The sequence below is a fragment of the Lipomyces chichibuensis genome, assembly GCF_038497645.1.
Source record: "Lipomyces chichibuensis strain CBS 12929 unplaced genomic scaffold V1513scaffold_6, whole genome shotgun sequence".
Taxonomy (NCBI): Eukaryota; Fungi; Ascomycota; class Lipomycetes; order Lipomycetales; family Lipomycetaceae; genus Lipomyces; species Lipomyces chichibuensis.
In genome coordinates, this window is record NW_027117458.1 from 256,682 (window position 1) to 274,459 (window position 17,778).

Here is a 17,778-nt window from a genome sequence, read left to right on the forward strand (position 1 = left end):
TTTTTGGGTCAACACTACTACTCGCGTTCAGCGTGTACCTAGTATTACTTTTCAGTCTATATCTAGACTCCAGCTCATAATGCCGCCAGCTAACAGTGCCGATAATGGCTCGAAAAAGAGAGTGGCGGAGGACGAAGTTGTTTCACCTGGTATGTATTTAGTGCAGATGGCATGATATATCCGGAGAGTTGCTAACATTTGCTTTGTTGAAGATCGTGGTCGTGGACATTCGGCCTCAGAAAGATCGGACGTGTCAGACAACGAAACTGGACAGCAGGGATTCCCACCTAAAGATACTCGAAATAAAAAGCGAAGGGGCATGCCTTTTATGATTGTGTGTGATTTGCATATTTCTAACGTATAATTTAGTCTTGAAGCACGAAAAAATATACCTGAAAAACATGCCGTCTTTTGAACGTTATACAAAATCATTCATGCACCGAGATAATCTCAGCTTTGTCAAAGTCGCCACGGATACGAATTTTGTTATTACACTTTCAGTTGATGGGATCCTCAAATTTTGGAAAAAGCGCACACATGGAATCGAATTTGCCAAGCAATATAGTGCTCATACCGGCACAGTCCTTGATGCAGCAATTAATATTGATGGCAAACTGTTTGCAAGCGTGGCAACAGATAACACTATTAAAGTGTTTGATGTTGTCAATTTTGATATGATAAATATTTTAAATGTACCGTATATACCAAATAGTGTCTGCTGGCTACAAAAACGGAATCAAGTTGATGCTTATTTGGCAGTGTGAGTCTTAGATGATGTGCAGTTTCAAGTGATTCGTGCTAACTAAGGTTTAGATCTGATAAAAACTCTTCCCGGATACTGATATACGACGGTCGAGGTGATAGTGAGCCAATTCATGTCTTATCAGAGATACATAAACAGCCTGTCAAAGTCATGGGATTTAATCCTAAATTTAACTGTGCGGTGAGTGTTGATATGGCTGGTATGGTAGAGTATTGGAGACCAGAAGGCAATTATGAGAAGCCGGACGACGTCTTCCAATTTAAGAGTTCGACTGATTTATACGAGTTCCGCAAGGTTAGTCGTCATGGATTCATAAAGAAGTTTTGGAAATGCTGATATATTATGACTGTAGTATAAATGCTGTCCGACCAGTATTGAGTTTTCCCCAAACGGGCGCCATTTCGTGACTTTGTCGTTGCCGGATCGACAAGTACGGATTTTTGACTATCAGTCTGGGAAGCTGCACAGGAAGTATGACGAAAGCATAGGGACAACAAATGAGATTCAGCAGGTACATTAGTGGCCACTTGTCAATGCTGTATTGCCACGTGACTAACTAAAGAGTCTTGATAGTCTGGGACAAGTCTGAGGCGGTTAGATGATATTGAATTTGGCAGACGGATGGCTGTAGAGCATGAACTAGACCGTGACGAGTTAAGTCAGCGGTCGATGAGTGCCATTTTTGATGAATCCGGAAATTTTCTAATATATGCAACATATCTGGGAATAAAAGGTATATATTTCGACATATCTTATCGGTTCGTCAAAGTTGACTCAAGGAAACAGTTGTAAATATTGTAACCAACAAGTGTGTGCGACTATTTGGATCCCAAGAGAATGTTCGATTTTTGAACCTTGCGATGTATCAAGGAGCACCGAATCGGAAGGAGATTCTCACGCTTGAAATGGCGACTTCTGATAATACTCTAGTTGCCGAATCATTGACGACAGACCCCACCTTGGTAGCCACCGCCATTTCCAGAAAGCGGTTCTATCTTTTCACCAATTATGAAGGAGATTTGCATGTACTTTGTCTTTGTGAGGAGTTCAAGTATTAATATTCTGTAGCTCGTCAATCAAGTCCGACCGTGATGTATTCAATGAAAAGACCACTAGAGACGACCAGAGGCAGGATGCCTCCGCAGAAAGAACGGCCGAGACTAGCAAAGGCGTCACCTTGCATACGACGTTGGGCGACATCCAAATCCGCCTATACCCAGAGCACGCACCTTTGACCGTCGAGAATTTCGTCACGCTGTGCAAACGAGGATACTATGATTCGACAATTTTTCATCGCGTCATCAAGAAGTTCATGATTCAGGGTGGCGATCCTTTAGGTGACGGTACTGGTGGTGAAAGCATGTGGGGAAAGGAATTTAAAGATGAGATCTCCGTCTTGAGACACGATCGGCCATACACTGTCAGTATGGCAAACGCGGGGCCAAACACTAACGGCTCCCAATTTTTCATAACCACGGAGAAAACTGTAAGTGAATATTGGATTGTAAGTTACTTATGCATCTAACCAAGCTCTTAGCCTTGGCTTGATAATAAGCACACTATATTTGGCAGGGTCGTCATGGGAATGGATGTCGTCAAAGGAATCGAGAATTTAAAGACCGACAAATATGACAAGCCGGAAAATCCTCCTTCGATAGTGTCAACGACAGTATTATAGATTTGTAGGAAGTGACGCCTTGACGGAGTATAGAATACAATTATATAACGCTTACAATTATGCTTTTATTTTCCATTTACCAAATGACGCCGATAACTATGCTCAAAATATTTATCCTTTCATCATTGTCATATACAGTTTCCATCTCACTTGCTGAAAAGGGCTCTGAATCCCGAACTATACCGTTTCTTCTTTTCGTCTCCCTGTTTGGACATGACACCGCTTGCTCGTCTATTTACTGGAATCCCGCTCTCATCGTCACTCTTGTCATCATCGCTGTCGCTACTACTTCCACTATCACTGTCGCTACTGTCATTAGTATCATTGTCGAAATCACCGGCAACAACATTCGTTTGAGCTCGTTTCTGATCGCTGGTAATCTGACTCTGGATCGCACGAATGCCAGTCGTACTTTCTCGCACATCCGGCACACCTAGCTTAGCTAGTTCACTTAGTGACCGGAATGACGGGACTCGTTTTTCGAGTAATGGCGCTTTGACAATAGCCGCCATCGATGCCGGTTTTTCTACAGAGACTGGTTCAGGCTTAATTGGCGGTGCTCGGAAACCACTAGTCGTCGGTGTTCGAGTCGGCGCTCTAAAACCTTCCGACTTTGTGCTCTCAGCGCCGCCATCTTCGGAATCGGTGCTAACGGAACTTTCAGAGTCTGACAAGTCACTCTCGGAATCGTCCGTTCCTTCTTCGACTTCCATTAGATCGTCGTGGTGTGAATCGTCGCTGTACTTATCGCTTTCGGCTTTTGTATTTGTTCTGACGATTTCTGTTTTTCTACGCTTTTGAGAGATATCTGCGGATTCTGGTTTCATCGCAGCAGGCGTCTCTATACTGGGCGACCGTTCTGATGCAGAGTCAGTCCCTGATCCAGATGTAGAATCTCTGTCATCATTCGTTTCCTCTTCGCTGATGATGTGCTCTGACTCATTGCCATCGTCATCTTGAATTGTTTCCGACTTGACCACCACATTTTCTTTTGTTGGCCACGTATGCCTACTGTCGCGGGCGAATTTCGTCCCATTTAACATCGAGGGTGATGCTGCGGCTCTCGATGAGGGTTTCACAGGGGTGCGAGATACACCATTCCTGAGTGTTATACCATCATCTGACTCAACAGGCTTCTTCACTAACTTCACAGATTTTTGTCCAGCTCCATCTGTAGATGACTTCGTAGATAAATTCTGCGGTTCATGCTTGACTGCTCGTTTTGGCGTCGCTGAACGTTGCGATGCCATTCCGTTAGATGACATTAAATTCATTGGCTCAGTCTCTTCGCCAGCCTTTGCAACCGTAAGTAAAGGGGTCCCTGGCATATCCGTGAGTGGGCCCCTAGGGGGTCTCTGAACGTCAGGGACTTGAGAATCAGATATTACGGTCTCCTGAGCGGTCTCCTGAGCGGTCTCCTGAGCGGTCTCCTGAGCGGTCTCCTGATTTGCCTTCCTATCACTTGATTTCTCTATAGTCCGAAATCTGGCCGTGGCTCGCGATGGGCTAGGTTGACTGTCCTCTGCACCGCTAACAAGTTGACCCTGACTATCAAGTACCATAAGCTCAGGCGAGGACGACATATCAACTTCACCTATACGTGCTCGTTTGGCCTTGTGTTGCTCAGGAGAAGCGCTTGTTCTCGACGACGACGCTGGCGAAACATTTCTTAGAGTCTTTGGTGCATTTGACGGCGATAACAACACCACACCGTTTCCTGTGCCTGTAGGCTGACCGTCAGAAATCATATTCGACATATTTTGAAGCATTGGAGTAGAAGTGCGCTTCTGGTCGCCGTCGGCTAATGGCACAATCGACTGGAAGGTCCGAGGCGGCCTCTTGGAGGCAGTGACGGGCGACGCGACATCCATCGAATTGTTCGTAAATACTCGGACAATACCTCCGTCGCTGAAAATCTGTGAGACTGAATAGTCATCGTCGAGATCACATTCATGCTCATCTCGGATGGACTCGATATCCAGATATCTAACTGCTGCGTTAACAATTGTTGAACTGTGCATGGCATCATAGGCACATCAGACGAACAGCAACATACTGATGATAGATACGTTCGTAGCGGCCTATAAGCTCATCTTTCAGCTGCCGTATACTGGTTGACGGCTTCGTAATGTGGATAAACTTTCTACCAGATGGTCCATACTTTGGCAGCGGTGATCCAGTTAATAGTGTAGGTGTGGTTTGTAATGACTTAGGATTATCGAACAACCAAAGATATCCGCCAGCCGCGTTATGACCGACGTGGACCTGCAATCTTACGAGCGGTACCGAGGTATTTTTCATTGGCTGATAATTCAGGTATTAGTCAAAACGCGGATTTACCGGTGATGTGGACAAGAAATTGGGCGTAACAAACAAATTTCGCGGAAACCGACAGGTTATGGCGTTAAGTTTCAATGATCGATGATCGCTCGTTACTCACTCTAATAAACTTTTAAACCTCAACCACCACGGCCGCTCACATCGGTGTCTTTCCTCTCATTTCAGCTACATTTCTCAACAACATTCTATTAACTATTTCACGTAAGACACTAGGAACGTATGGCCCCGCCTACCAAGAAAAGCAAAGTAACAACAGAGCGAGCCGAAACAGCAGCACCAAATGGGAGTGATGTAGTTGAGGACGGCAACTCATCTGGATCATCAGGTGTGCTTGTCAAAGCCAAGGAGAGACAAGAAAAATTCAAGCAATTAAAAGTGCGTCTGGTGAGTATGCTACTTGCACGAACTTGTGATGATAGCTGGTAGCTAATCAAGGCGGATTAGAATCGATCAGCTGCAGAAAACAAACGAGAGATGTTTGCTGAGTTTCGGAGGCAAAAGACTGATCCAGCCGCTGTGGCGAGGTTAGAGCGGAAAAAAGCTGACGCCGAACTTGAACTTGCCAAAGAAGAGGCTAAAGACGAAGGAGAAGATTACGAAAGGAAGAGAGCCTGGGATTGGACTATTGAAGAATCCGAGAAATGGGACGAACGTCTAGAGCGGAAACGGAAAGCGAAAGAGAGCGTTCAGTTTGCTGGTAAGATGATGGCATATGGTGGCATTGGTGGTGCAATGAAGATAGGTACTGATTAATTACTGGACAGACTATGCGCAGGCCGCCGAACGGGCATACGAACGCGAGTTGCGAAATTTCAAACCCGACGTAGGCGCCTATCTGACGCAAAAGAAAATGGCACTGCAAAAGTCGGGTCAGTTAATAGAAACAGAAGACGGCTCGATAATTCCGCTGAATGGTGACAATTCATTTTATGGAGATATTAATTCCCTTGATTTTGCGGACAACAAGCCACCCAAAGAAGCCGTCGATCGCTTAGTGAAGAATATACGGAAAGCGTAAGTTGAGAATTGAACATAGCTAACAGTCACTAACTTTTGTTTAGTGACGAGCAACGTATGAAAAAGAATCGTCGTATTGTCGACGACGGCGATGTTATGTCTAGTATGCACTATACCGTACATGCTACAATCAGTAATTTATATGCTAACAATTTGCTTAGTCAACGACAAAAATAAGAAATTCAATGCCAAGTTATCGAGATACTATGATAAGGTAAAGTTGGTCTTTCTTTTCAGTGCATGCGTCAGCTGGCTGACATCGGCTTAGTACACCAAAGAAATTAGGGACTCGTTTGAGAGAGGCACGGCCATGTAATATAAATTCAGGGTTATTGTATCTGGAGCAATTTGGTTTGTATGGTAAGATCAGAATTAACCTATATACATAATAAAGAGCGGCGTTATGCGGATCTCGAGGCTTCAGTGGCCAGCTTTACCAAACTCTCACGATCAATGACACCGGAGACCGTCTCGTCCGCCAGTGCCTGGACAGCCGCAGCGGCAACAACGGATGTGGTTATTGGCTTCAAAGCCTTGTAGGATATGAGGGGTGCGTTCCCCCCTAATAAGCTATTTACTGAGCCAACGGTTTTCAGACCTAGAGCCATATACATTGACATTGGTCGTGACGGATCAAACATAAAGCCTGTGTCCTTTATTAGCAGCTGCAGACAATGAAGGTGCGGCATAAGGTGATTATTACCTGGACGCAGAAATATCGCCCTTAAAGAGGGCATCTGTCCGATTGCCATTTCTGCTTGCTCTTTGGTTTTAAAATATGCTCGCGGAATAAGTGGAAATCCTCCAGCTGCTGAAATGTACACGAATGGCTTCACACCGTCGGATTTAGATGCCTCATTCGCCACCTTGATTGCTGTAAACTGCATTTAGCCGCAGAAGCCGTCGTAACGATCAGCACCACATACCTAAATCCCTGTTCATATTCTCATATGTTACTTCGTCTTCTATACCGTGTTTCAACGGATTTCTGTTCCATTTCTGAACGACCTTGCTGGCACCTTCGAAAGGATTTGAGCTCGAAACAAACGTCTTGTAGAAGTTTGATTCCAATAATATTCCTAAACTATACACCACTGCATCTGCCGAATCAACCCAAGGTCGTACATCAGACGGAGAAGCTTGCATAATGTCGAATCTTTCGAATTTCACATTTTCCGCCCATGAAGGAAGTGGTCCTTTGAAAGCATTTGGTCCTGACCGACTATGATTGGCTGGACGTTAGCACTGATTTCTCGCTGGCCAAGCGGCCATAAAGTACCTTAATGAAGTCACCTCCCATCCGTGAGCAACAGCAGTCTCGCAAATCTTACGACCTGTCACATCAGCCAATATCGTATAGTCTCGGAGTATTATACTGCTTACCCAAAAAACCTGTTCCTCCGCACACGAGTAGTCTCTTTACGGTTGTCATGACAGTATATTTAGCGGCAAGTAAAATTTCGTGTTAATGTTATTTCCTAGATGAGAGGTTGCAATCCCAGATCTTCTGCACTATTCGCGTTGGGTCAAATCGACTAAGCAGGAAGTCACCATTCGGTCAGGTCAAATTGAGTTTACGAGCTGACTAGTGTGCATAGATTTGTTAGCCCGATTCTAATAACGTTTAATATATAAACGTTATATTTGGCAAGCACTAATACTTAGCGTTTGACTGACTGAGCTACTACTATTTAGTAAGTTTTGACTGTGGAAGTCCTCGCGGAGCAGACCGACCAGGAAAAAAACCGAACACTTCTGGTTCTAATATCACATACACCAGCAGTGCTAACTCTTCGGCACATACACATCGAGACACCGGTATATGGAGGTCATTCTCTAGGAATAGAGCACCACTCTATGCGGAACAGAGTTTTTAACTGCATCCACGGCAGTGGAGCAGATTGTATGCAGATACAAGCTCGCCGCGGACTAGCAACGCAGACGAAGAAACGCCGGAAAATTGCCCTAAATGGATTTATTGGCAAAGTGCTAAGCCAGCGGAGTGACGGTGATGCGGAAGGCGAAAGCATTCGTGGTAAGCTTTGAATTGCGCAGTTCGCAGATATTGCGCGGAACTTTTCTGACAGCTTCATGACTGTAGCCTCATACAATTCAACGCTAGGACAATTCCTTCTTCCAATCACTGAAGTTCCCTGTCTTCCGAAGAAATATTTTAACCAGCATCCATTTTATATTCCCGATGAAGTTGGACGGCTCACCGGACTGCTAGCGCCAACTTATGACACCCTTGAGGCTAGATATATGACTCGTGACATAGATTCGCCAAATAACGTTGTTCTGAATTATACTAGTCGGGGTGATTTTGAAGCAACAAGGAAAGAAAAGTTGTCTCTTTTCCTGGCTTATAAGCCAGCGACAGATCCGAATTCGCTTAGCCCGCAGAAGAAAACGGTGAGTGATTATTTGGATTGCGCTGTCACCTATTTAGTACTGACTGCGACTGGCTAGCGGGCGAAGGAAGCAACAAAGCTAATACTAGCTTCTGAAAGTAAGGATGCATGGCGGGAATTATGGAATGAGGTCATTAGAGATTTAACAACGAATACGGAGAGACACTCAGCATTGTGCCTGTTAATGTCAGAAATCGTGGTTCCCCAATCAGGAACTGTATTAGAAGACTGGACGAAGATTGAATTTATTTATACCGACTATTGGAAGCGACTAAGGACTCCGATAAAAGAAGCCATGGAATTGTTCTATCACTTATGCAGACATGTGTCCACAAGATTTGCTACAAGCCACCGCTCTAATACAGCGGATCATGAAGTAGCACAAATATTGGAAAAGGGTACGTTAAGTTTTGAATGGCAACGGTTGAGAAGGGTCTTTTCTGGAATCTAACGTCTAGGTTAGCTGCAAGTAGTTTAGTCAATTCATATCATCTAGAAGGTCTGCCGGAGTCGTGCGTGGATCCCTATATCAAGGCCCTTTTGGTAGTTGGAAATCTGAACTTACCATTGAACATGATCCTGAACTCTCGAATTGTCGGCTTCTCCCCCGATCCCGCACTGATCATTGATTTCCTTGTCCAGCTATGCAAGGAAGATGGTCTTAGAACGCAGTCCGACGAGGCATTAACAGCCATCGACGACTTAGTTGAGCATCACATGGGACTTTTCCGACCATACTTTATTTCGAGACGAAATCCACCGTTGGGAATTTCATTCCTTCTGGAGCGATACGTTAAGACTCTGGATGAAATATATAGCCTCTTCAACCTTTGCTTGAGATCCCACTACAAGGAACATTGCCTGAGAGCCAATGAACGCCTCTTCCTTCAGAAAATATACGATGTCTGCCGGGATGATAAATACCTGGGTAACGAAACCCAACGGCTAATAGTGGCGAGGTCAAATATTATGTTCATGTTGTCGAGGTTAACAGAAGAGCTTGGCCATCTTAGCTCACGAACTAAGGACACATTTGCCGAGCTGATCGCCAAGTGTGATGAACAACTAGCAGAGCGAGGTCGCCAGAGCCAAGTCTGCTAGATTATAGTACAATAGCAGCTAGTAAGTGACAGCAAAAGCATTGACGTCTGTACATAATTGTATTGTATTGTATACTGTACATATCCTTAATTCAAGGCATTTTATGTTTGAAACTTTCTATATCTATAAGTACATACAGCTATACATCATAACAGACCCCGATTCCGATTCCGAATAGCTGACGCTTGATCGCGCGGAATTTGTGCTGCCGGCTTCATATCGGGTGTGGAATCTTGTGGTTGTGGTGGTAATGGAGGTGGCGGAGGCGAGTATGACCGACGACGAAATTTGAAATATATTACGACCATTAAAAGAAAAACGAGAAGTGATAGGAAAATGATAACTTTGCACTTTTGAGTCCGTCGTTGATAGTGAGCGGCCTGCGTATTATATTAGAACATATGTCGAGTTGCACTCCATAGGTGAGTCACGTACCTGCCGCAGCTCAGTATCCGCAGCCTTGACGTGGACTTTCATATTTTCGATATTATAGTCAATTCGATCCAGTAATGTCCCTTGGTCTATGACCATTGTTTGTAGCTCCTTGAATATATCTGCCAGCTCGATAATTCCTTGCGCAATTTGTGTAATCTCGGCTTCACGCTGGCGTATAACAGTATCATTTGAAGATTCAGCAACTGTTGCAGATTGCTGTATTTGAGATTGAGAAAATGATACGTCGAGATCGTCTTCGGGATATATCGTGGTCGTGACTAACGGTAGTGAAGCGGCTCTGTTTCCGCGCAATGTCTTCAAATAGCTGGACTGCTTCTTTCTGAACTGAGTGCTGACTTCTTGGACTTTAGTTGCCAGCGAAATCTGCATATTTCTGCTCATATTTATCTGCGTTGAGGTAGCACTTGATTGCTGCAGTAACGTTTCCAAGGATTTGATTAGTCGCTGGCATTCGTGAAAATGCTGTATCAGACCGATATCATTAGCAAATTAAAGGCAGCATATAACTTACAGCACCATACCTCGGTGATCTCCGCTGTAAGATGTTCAATTACGCTCTCCTGCTTTGACCGATCATCGAAACCCGGTAGAACATGCTCTTGGTGGAGCTTGTCCAATCTATCACTTTTCTGCTTGATCAGATCAAGTATCTGATTAACTTCGTCACTGACGTCAGTCCAAGACGGTGGAAGAATATCCATCTCAATTGCAACATCGTCTCCAACGCCTCCGGCATTTCCGGTATCAGTCAGCAGCGGATTTCGGTCTTCATCTCTGGCGCTTACGGGGGGAAGAGTACCATGAATTGCGCCTACTGACGAAGCGTAGGCATATCCGGGAGCGCTTGTGGAGAACGGATGACGGGCATACGACTGGCGGTACGAGTAATATAGATTCGTCCGGTCGCGGAACATACTGCGACCGGTAGCAGAATGTCGACCAGACGAGAATGTCTAGTAAGACACGGCGGCCAGATATTAGTTTTGTAGGATGGGGCCGTTATGGCAGAATGTACTCTGCCTAATAGCAGTCGAGTCCCTCTATTATTTGTGTGCACTGTGCGCAACCTTAGCTGTTTTCAACTAAGCGTCGCATTGTTGTGAAGACCCAAGCTCTCTTTACAATATTCATCAGCCAGTTAGTTGTGCATTTAAGGCTCTATCCGCATTGAGATTTAAAATGGGTACAACGTCACCCCTATTACGTCTTCAATTCGACGACCCCAACTAATCCAGAATTACGTGGTATTAATGTTCTCCAAGGTGTGTTAAAGTTCCATTGCGTCTCCAGGCTTCTGGCTACCTCCCCGCAGTGTCTCTCCTTTTCGCACCCATTCCACATCCACCAGCACCAAAGTGAGCAAGTTATCGGATACAAGCGACGAGTCCTTACTATCGTTACTACGTATTACTTAGATCAATATGGTTGTCGACTATTCGAAATGGGATAAGCTCGAGCTATCCGACGATTCCGACGTAGAAGGTAGCTATTTCATGCTACGATTGATCTGGTCTTTTTTTATTTACTTTGTACTAATAATTTTATTTCCAGTTCATCCGAATGTTGACAAGAAGTCATTTATTCGGTGGAAACAGCGCGATATTCACGAGAAGCGACAACAGCGTCATGACGAGATCGAAACTTTGAAAGCTGAGAATCAAATGAACAGTAACCTGCTATCACGAATGCAAAAGCTGATACGTTTTTTGAAAGCAGTTCCTGAGGGATCTGGAAATGAGAAAAGTGCGATCGACACTATTTTGAAGGACGCCTATGCGGAGAGCTCTAGTGGTCCGGTAGAAGGGAATCCCCACAATGGTCCATCATATGCTGATATGATGAAGTCTTTGGTGGACCAGGTCGAGCATGAAGCATCAGGGTCTAAATCAGCGTCTTACTGCCAGACGCTGATAACCAACTTCGAGATGCATTATAAGAAGTTGTCAGAACTGCAGGAAATTTGTGTCAAGAAACTCACGGATCTGCAAAACGAAGAGACGAAGCACATCACTTCAGATGATATCCATATTGGTTTTGACAGTACTCGGGTCTCAAAAGCTAGCCATCCCGAACCAGCTCCTTCGACATCTCTGAAACGAAAGGGTAAACAAGTTCAAGAAATTGAGGTGCTGAACGCGCCGTCAGTGCCATCGTCCGAAAACAAACAATCTGATGACCCTGATGCTGGAGACGAGGCAGATGATGAGAGGGAGGCTTCGGGTGAAGATGAAGATGAAGATGAGGAATACAAAATATCACCAATTGCACAGGAATTTACTGCTATTAAAATGGGTGACTATCAGAAGTGTTTGGAATTCATTGGCAAGCATCCTCATATAGTTGCCGAAGAGGAGGCGGATGGTGTTTTATTTGAGGCATTCGGAAAAGAAATGGCTGGAAAGCACATTGCGGCCAAGCGTCATGTTCACAATGCTCTCCTTCTGCAGTACTGTGCTCGTTTAGGTCAAGATGGAGTTACCGTGTTCTTCCGCAAGATCATGACGCCTGGGCATCCATCGCTGGGTGCATTTATGCAAGACGTGGAGTACACATACAACCACATCAAGGAGCGGTCAAAGGTGCTGCTGGAGGAACAGAAAAGCAAGACAGAGGAAGTGGAAGAGATCATAAATTTGGAAGAGCTAAGCGAGAAGGAATTGGCAGATTTAGGACTCACGAAGGAAGATATTGAAAGATTTAAGTCGGAGCAAGTGGAACGAGACGCAGAAGAGTCTGCGCGATTAGAGAATAGCAAATGATTTGCCTAACTCTAATATTCTAGCGAGCAGTCGAGATTTACTTCATTTGTATATACTACCGATAATTGTCCTGTTGTTAGCAGCAAGCCACATTCATTCATTTACAAACAAACTCATTGCGACAATAACCAATGATCGTGTCATAATAACCATATTCAAACATCTACATGTAGAAAAAACTTGCGCACAATTCAAGTATCTTATCGTATTAGATATCAAATGCACTGTTCATCATACACAACACAATCAAAATTTACTTTGACAACTAATATGGAAGTTAGAAGTAATCGCGCGTGAATACCAATTTGAACAAGCCAACATACCATAAGCTGGACAAATTCGTTATAATCAATACGACCATCGTTATCTTGTCGATGTTAGTACGTTAGTCCTGTTAAAAGACGTAGAGGAATATTAAAACGTACTTGTGTCTGCTTCTTTTATCATCAGGTCGACTTCCTCGTCAGTCAGACGCTCGCCAATGGATGTCATAACATGTCTGAGCTCAGTGGCCGAGATATATCCATTGTTATCGCGATCAAAGACTCTGAAAGCCTCCTTGATCTCCTCTTCTGAATCAGTGTCCTTCATCTTGCGCGCCATCATAGTCAGGAATTCTAGTAATGATCAGCCGCAGTGTACGAAATCACCCACTATATCGCAACCATCATAAAGCAACATACCTGGAAAATCAATGGTCCCGTCGTTATCAACATCAACCTCATTAATCATATCGGCTAGTTCCGCTTCAGAGGGATTCTGTCCTAAACTTCGCATGACTGTCCCTAGTTCCTTGGTGGTGATTTGGCCTAAGAAAATTAGTAACTCTAATCGACACGGATCCACAAGTAGTCTGCCGCATGACTATTGTATCAAGTGCACGGATAATCCCTACCGTCGTTATTCTTGTCAAACAGCGAGAACGCCTCCTTGAACTCGTTGATCTGTTCCTCTGTAAGCTGGTCGGCCTGTGGAATGGTTAGTAACAATCGCCGACAGCAGAGAATAAGCAGTCGCCTGGTAATAAGTGACACAGATACGCACCATTGGGGCTAATAAGGGTATTTTGTGAGACTAAAGGGCAAAGTTGAAAACGCGATGGCTACTAGTGATATGGTCGTTCAGATGAAATATCGCGAGACTCGTAGGGGTAAAGCTTGATGGAGACTTGTTGTAATAATAGCCGCACAGCCACAACGTACACTGCCACATGTTTAGCCACATCTGTTTTGTACTCTGCAGTCTCGAGGCAAAAAATTGACCTCGGCGTTTCTCGATATCGGCATATTCCTACGGTACCAATTCGCAGAACTAAGACGTTCCAACAAGTGCAATTGACACGGCACGACGACCAACTTTTCCGCCATTGTGGCATATACTTCTGCTATCAAGCGACCTCTCCCATAGTGGTGTTCAGAAACTAGTGCTATGAGATGCGCGGACCGCAATTTTTGTCGACCGCGGCGTCTTTCCCGCGCATATCGCGAGTTTTTGCTAGAGCAAAAGCTGCTCATCAATTGGCTACAGTAAGGCAGTCGCACAACACGGCGCTTTTGGTGCGGAGCAGATGTCAGCCTCACGATTATCGCGCTGCAATGCCGAGGCCCATGCTAGCTGCTCATCATTATCGCGCCTTTCATTCGATGATGGCCATACGAAAGGACGAGATCAGGAAGGATGGCTTGGATCACAACAACACAGAGAAGCGTGTTGAAATGAATGAGGAAGGATTTACATTATCTGAGAAAGCTGCGAAGGCTGCACAAGTGGATTTATCTGCCAGGCTATCAACCCGCGGAGTCCCTCCGAAGACAGCCGGTGTCAATGACATTATAAGGCTGTTCAAGCTGGCCAAAAAAGAAGCATGGCCGTTGACTGGTGAGATTAAAAATATACATTCGGGAATGTTCCTAACGTTGAACTTAGGGGCATTTGTTCTGTTGTGCTTGTCTTCTGGTGTTACTTTAGCCGTCCCGTAAGTCAGCCGTGCTATCACTCGTTCCAGTCATTGACACTCTGTCTTTAGTTTCTCTATTGGAAAGATTCTCGACATTGCAACAAACAGCTCGCTTGATAATACAATTTTTGGCTTGACGTTGACGCAGTTTTATGGCGCTCTAGCTGTCGTTTTCGTACTTGGATGCACAGCAAATTTCGGCAGAGTCGCGATATTGCGAATAGTGGGAGAACGACTTGTGTCAAGGCTGCGTGCACGATTATACAAGCAAACTGTCACTCAAGGTATCTTGTCGCTGTTATTGTGGTGTTCGAACGTAAACTAAGCTGTCCACAGATGCTGAATTTTTCGACGCGAACCGTGTCGGGGACTTGATTTCCCGCTTATCGAGTGACTCAAATATTGTTGCGAAGTCATTGACACAGAATGTATCCGACGGTTTGAGGGCCGTTGTTTCCGGTGTCGCTGGGCTGACTATGATGGCTTACGTTAGTGTTAAGCTTACCGTAAGTCTGTGACCTCTTTGCAGACTAGCTCTTCTGACGTTAATAGGGAGCTATGATGGTTATTGTGCCACCAGTCGCTGTATTCGCATTCATTTATGGCCGACGTATCCGGAATGTTGCTAGGGAGACGCAGCAAGCTCTAGGTTCCGCGACTAAGGTTGCCGAGGAGCGTCTAAGTAGCGTAAGGACTGCACAATCGTTTTCTGGTGAAATACAAGAGGTCCACAGATACAATGATCGAATAAGGGAGATTTTCAATTTAGGAAAGCGGGAAGCATTTTATAGTGCGACGTTCTTCAGTTTGGTACGTGGACTCGGAGATGAAGTTCTAATCGTAACGACTAACCACGTCACAGACTCGGTTCTCAGGAAATTTAACAATTCTATTGATTCTGGCTACGGGATCCCAGATGGTTACCTCAGGTGCGATATCAATCGGCGACCTTTCCTCATTCATGATGTACGCTGCCTACACTGGAGGCTCCATGTTTGGTCTTTCTTCATTCTATGCTGAGTTGATGAAAGGAGTTGGAGCTGCGAGTAGACTCTTTGAACTCGAGGATCGCAAACCCAAAATAAAGACCACAGTTGGAAAGCGAGTTCCAGATAATGGCAGAGGAGTTATTGAGTACAAGAATATCGCGTTCGCTTACCCTACTCGACCGGCGGTTAACATTTTCGATGGGTTGTCGTTTACTATTCAACCAGGGAAGAACGTTTGTATCGTGGGACCATCCGGAGGTGGAAAGAGTACTATTAGTAAGTGACTCATCCGATACGAATTGCTAGTCACACTTTAACATTTTGTCAGGCCAATTACTTCTCCGATTTTATGATCCGGTAGAGGGACAAATTACAATCAATGGCGAAGATATCAGAACATTTAACCTTAAATCACTCCGGAGGACGATTGTAAGTGACATGAAGGGAAATTAGCGTGGTTGTACTGATTAAATATTTAGGGAACCGTTTCTCAAGAGCCCGTGCTGTTCTCAGGCAGTATTGCTGACAATATAGCGTACGGAAAGCTACATGCAACGCGGGCAGAGATTGTCGCCGCTGCTCGCAAGGCTAACTGCGACTTTATCCAAGGTAAGCTGATCTTAAGCAGTATGTGACATGTACTTGTTTGACCCTTTTTGTGATAGATTTTCCAGATGGGCTTGATACACAGGTCGGCTCAAGAGGTACACAGCTTAGTGGAGGACAGAAGCAGCGGATCGCTATAGCCCGCGCGCTAATCCGAGATCCCGCAATTCTCATCTTGGATGAAGCTACGTCGGCTCTTGATGCCGAGTCAGAATCTGCTGTCAACGAGGCCCTCGTCAGACTGATGAAGAGTAATACAACCACTATTTCTATCGCACACAGACTTTCGACGATCATGAAAAGCGACTACATCATCTGCCTTAATGGCTCCGGCCAGGTTGCTGAGCAGGGAACTTTCAAGGAGCTTAGTTCGAATTCTAATACGTTCTTCTCAAAGCTACTTTTAGATAGCCATTATGATATCAAGAACACCGAACCTGGTCGAGAAGATCCGAATGTTGTTAAAGAAGATGAAGACTTGCTGAATGAACAGTTGTTGGAAGACTTGGAGGAGGAGGCCCAGGAAGAAGAAAAGATTAATGAGCGAGAGGAGAAACCGTTCGGCCTATAGCGTCTTAGGCAATTTGTCATGATACTGTACATATATTTAGGCATATAGAATGCGGTCATCCCCGCCCTTCGTATTGGTTGCTTTTTGGGATCATACATTTGTAATTAATTTAAGTATAACCACAAAGAAACCGTACAATTTTAAAATAGAAACATTCTAAAAAACCTACTATTTCCTTCCCATAAATTTACACCGTGGTACACCATCACAATCCTAATCTGACAAATTAGTAGCCCTTGGCGCCTGGTGCATTGGGATCTTCCTTGAGCGACAGCAAGAGCTCTCTAAATCGTGATTTGTCAACAGTTGATGTCCGTGCATGCTTTTCAGATATATCCACAAGCTTGATAATTCGCTCCCATGAAGTTCCCCCGGCGACGGAACTTTCCCGAGATTCAATAAATTCTTGCTCCTCAGCTCTACCACAATGACATAGATTAGAAACATACTCAGCAAACGGGGTCACTCACGACCAGCCCTTACCTGGTTTGTGCGATTGCCTTGTCCTTCTTGTCGTTATAATTTTCGTAGAAATCATCAATGGCCTGCTTCGCGGTCTCTCGAGTCGCATGCTTCTTCGCCTCACTCTGCTCATCTCGTCGCTGGATGGCCAATTCTCTGCGTTCTCTCCATTCCCTATTGCAAAACTGTTAATTGCACAACCCTCAATAACGATATGATTTCGGATCATACTTAATAGCGTCAGGTTCAACTTCCTCTTGGGAATCTGCAGGGACAGCAGGTGTCTACGTTAATCAGTATCACCATCGGTATACCAAATCATCAATATGGCTTCACATACTACATCGAAACTCTGCGCACTCGGTGTCAAGTAATTGTCTAAATGATTGCCAATATCACCATTTGACTCATGACCACCATCACCATTTAGCAGGTCAAGTTCACCCGCAAGTGCTGTAGCATCCGAATCGCCCAAAACTGCCCTCTCACGAGCAATGAAGTCCTCCTCGTTATCCGGCACACCAAAGTCGATGGTGTCCCCCGAGACATCTCGCGCCTCGGTCTGACCTTGGTCAATTTCCTCTAGCGATGGGAAGTATGACATTGTGAGTTTAGGTGGATTGGTGTGGAGATGAAGTGGATGATTTATATACTGTACAATCAATCTA

At 44.8% G+C, this 17,778-nt stretch overlaps 10 protein-coding genes across 10 annotated transcripts; 5 read left to right on the forward strand and 5 right to left on the reverse strand.

Moving 5' to 3' along the window:
• Positions 1 to 59: 59 nt before the first annotated feature.
• V1513DRAFT_439820 (uncharacterized protein) lies at positions 60 to 2,498 on the forward strand. Its single transcript, XM_066897259.1, has 9 exons — positions 60 to 149; positions 213 to 317; positions 370 to 760; positions 814 to 1,057; positions 1,116 to 1,274; positions 1,337 to 1,496; positions 1,550 to 1,784; positions 1,832 to 2,249; positions 2,301 to 2,498. Exons 1-9 carry the CDS (start codon positions 80 to 82, stop codon positions 2,439 to 2,441), a joined length of 1,923 nt encoding a protein of 640 aa, XP_066755046.1. The 5' UTR covers positions 60 to 79; the 3' UTR covers positions 2,442 to 2,498.
• V1513DRAFT_439823 (uncharacterized protein) lies at positions 2,409 to 4,883 on the reverse strand. The gene is made up of 2 exons (XM_066897260.1): positions 4,498 to 4,883; positions 2,409 to 4,427 (listed from the first exon to the last, which is right to left on the reverse strand). Exons 1-2 carry the CDS (start codon positions 4,740 to 4,742, stop codon positions 2,588 to 2,590), a joined length of 2,085 nt encoding a protein of 694 aa, XP_066755047.1. The 5' UTR covers positions 4,743 to 4,883; the 3' UTR covers positions 2,409 to 2,587.
• Positions 4,884 to 4,916: 33 nt separating this feature from the next.
• Positions 4,917 to 6,258, forward strand: V1513DRAFT_439825 (SYF2 splicing factor-domain-containing protein). The gene is made up of 6 exons (XM_066897261.1): positions 4,917 to 5,165; positions 5,226 to 5,478; positions 5,546 to 5,795; positions 5,843 to 5,901; positions 5,960 to 6,012; positions 6,067 to 6,258. The coding sequence occupies exons 1-6, from the start codon at positions 5,001 to 5,003 to the stop codon at positions 6,112 to 6,114; spliced, it is 828 nt and encodes a 275-aa protein (XP_066755048.1). The 5' UTR covers positions 4,917 to 5,000; the 3' UTR covers positions 6,115 to 6,258.
• Positions 6,146 to 7,300, reverse strand: V1513DRAFT_439831 (uncharacterized protein). Its single transcript, XM_066897262.1, has 5 exons — positions 7,182 to 7,300; positions 7,078 to 7,132; positions 6,725 to 7,020; positions 6,502 to 6,672; positions 6,146 to 6,444 (listed from the first exon to the last, which is right to left on the reverse strand). Exons 1-5 carry the CDS (start codon positions 7,228 to 7,230, stop codon positions 6,200 to 6,202), a joined length of 816 nt encoding a protein of 271 aa, XP_066755049.1. The 5' UTR covers positions 7,231 to 7,300; the 3' UTR covers positions 6,146 to 6,199.
• A 226-nt stretch (positions 7,301 to 7,526) lies between these two features.
• Positions 7,527 to 9,430, forward strand: V1513DRAFT_483456 (uncharacterized protein). Its single transcript, XM_066900418.1, has 4 exons — positions 7,527 to 7,833; positions 7,900 to 8,210; positions 8,268 to 8,607; positions 8,673 to 9,430. The coding sequence occupies exons 1-4, from the start codon at positions 7,656 to 7,658 to the stop codon at positions 9,308 to 9,310; spliced, it is 1,467 nt and encodes a 488-aa protein (XP_066755050.1). The 5' UTR covers positions 7,527 to 7,655; the 3' UTR covers positions 9,311 to 9,430.
• On the reverse strand, positions 9,351 to 10,866 carry V1513DRAFT_439836 (t-SNARE). Its single transcript, XM_066897263.1, has 3 exons — positions 10,288 to 10,866; positions 9,746 to 10,228; positions 9,351 to 9,690 (listed from the first exon to the last, which is right to left on the reverse strand). The coding sequence occupies exons 1-3, from the start codon at positions 10,678 to 10,680 to the stop codon at positions 9,457 to 9,459; spliced, it is 1,110 nt and encodes a 369-aa protein (XP_066755051.1). The 5' UTR covers positions 10,681 to 10,866; the 3' UTR covers positions 9,351 to 9,456.
• A 20-nt stretch (positions 10,867 to 10,886) lies between these two features.
• V1513DRAFT_273089 (Cdc37 N terminal kinase binding-domain-containing protein) lies at positions 10,887 to 12,798 on the forward strand. The gene is made up of 2 exons (XM_066894557.1): positions 10,887 to 11,248; positions 11,318 to 12,798. Exons 1-2 carry the CDS (start codon positions 11,188 to 11,190, stop codon positions 12,523 to 12,525), a joined length of 1,269 nt encoding a protein of 422 aa, XP_066755052.1. The 5' UTR covers positions 10,887 to 11,187; the 3' UTR covers positions 12,526 to 12,798.
• On the reverse strand, positions 12,553 to 13,808 carry V1513DRAFT_439845 (calmodulin). The gene is made up of 6 exons (XM_066897264.1): positions 13,570 to 13,808; positions 13,421 to 13,493; positions 13,209 to 13,334; positions 12,951 to 13,142; positions 12,849 to 12,892; positions 12,553 to 12,790 (listed from the first exon to the last, which is right to left on the reverse strand). Exons 1-6 carry the CDS (start codon positions 13,570 to 13,572, stop codon positions 12,779 to 12,781), a joined length of 450 nt encoding a protein of 149 aa, XP_066755053.1. The 5' UTR covers positions 13,573 to 13,808; the 3' UTR covers positions 12,553 to 12,778.
• On the forward strand, positions 13,806 to 16,777 carry V1513DRAFT_439847 (P-loop containing nucleoside triphosphate hydrolase protein). Its single transcript, XM_066897265.1, has 9 exons — positions 13,806 to 14,403; positions 14,452 to 14,500; positions 14,552 to 14,766; positions 14,819 to 14,988; positions 15,035 to 15,292; positions 15,345 to 15,747; positions 15,800 to 15,900; positions 15,951 to 16,080; positions 16,137 to 16,777. Exons 1-9 carry the CDS (start codon positions 13,959 to 13,961, stop codon positions 16,646 to 16,648), a joined length of 2,283 nt encoding a protein of 760 aa, XP_066755054.1. The 5' UTR covers positions 13,806 to 13,958; the 3' UTR covers positions 16,649 to 16,777.
• On the reverse strand, positions 16,684 to 17,773 carry V1513DRAFT_439854 (clathrin light chain). The gene is made up of 4 exons (XM_066897266.1): positions 17,451 to 17,773; positions 17,342 to 17,394; positions 17,132 to 17,284; positions 16,684 to 17,067 (listed from the first exon to the last, which is right to left on the reverse strand). The coding sequence occupies exons 1-4, from the start codon at positions 17,712 to 17,714 to the stop codon at positions 16,875 to 16,877; spliced, it is 663 nt and encodes a 220-aa protein (XP_066755055.1). The 5' UTR covers positions 17,715 to 17,773; the 3' UTR covers positions 16,684 to 16,874.
• Between the last annotated feature and the right edge of the window lie 5 nt (positions 17,774 to 17,778).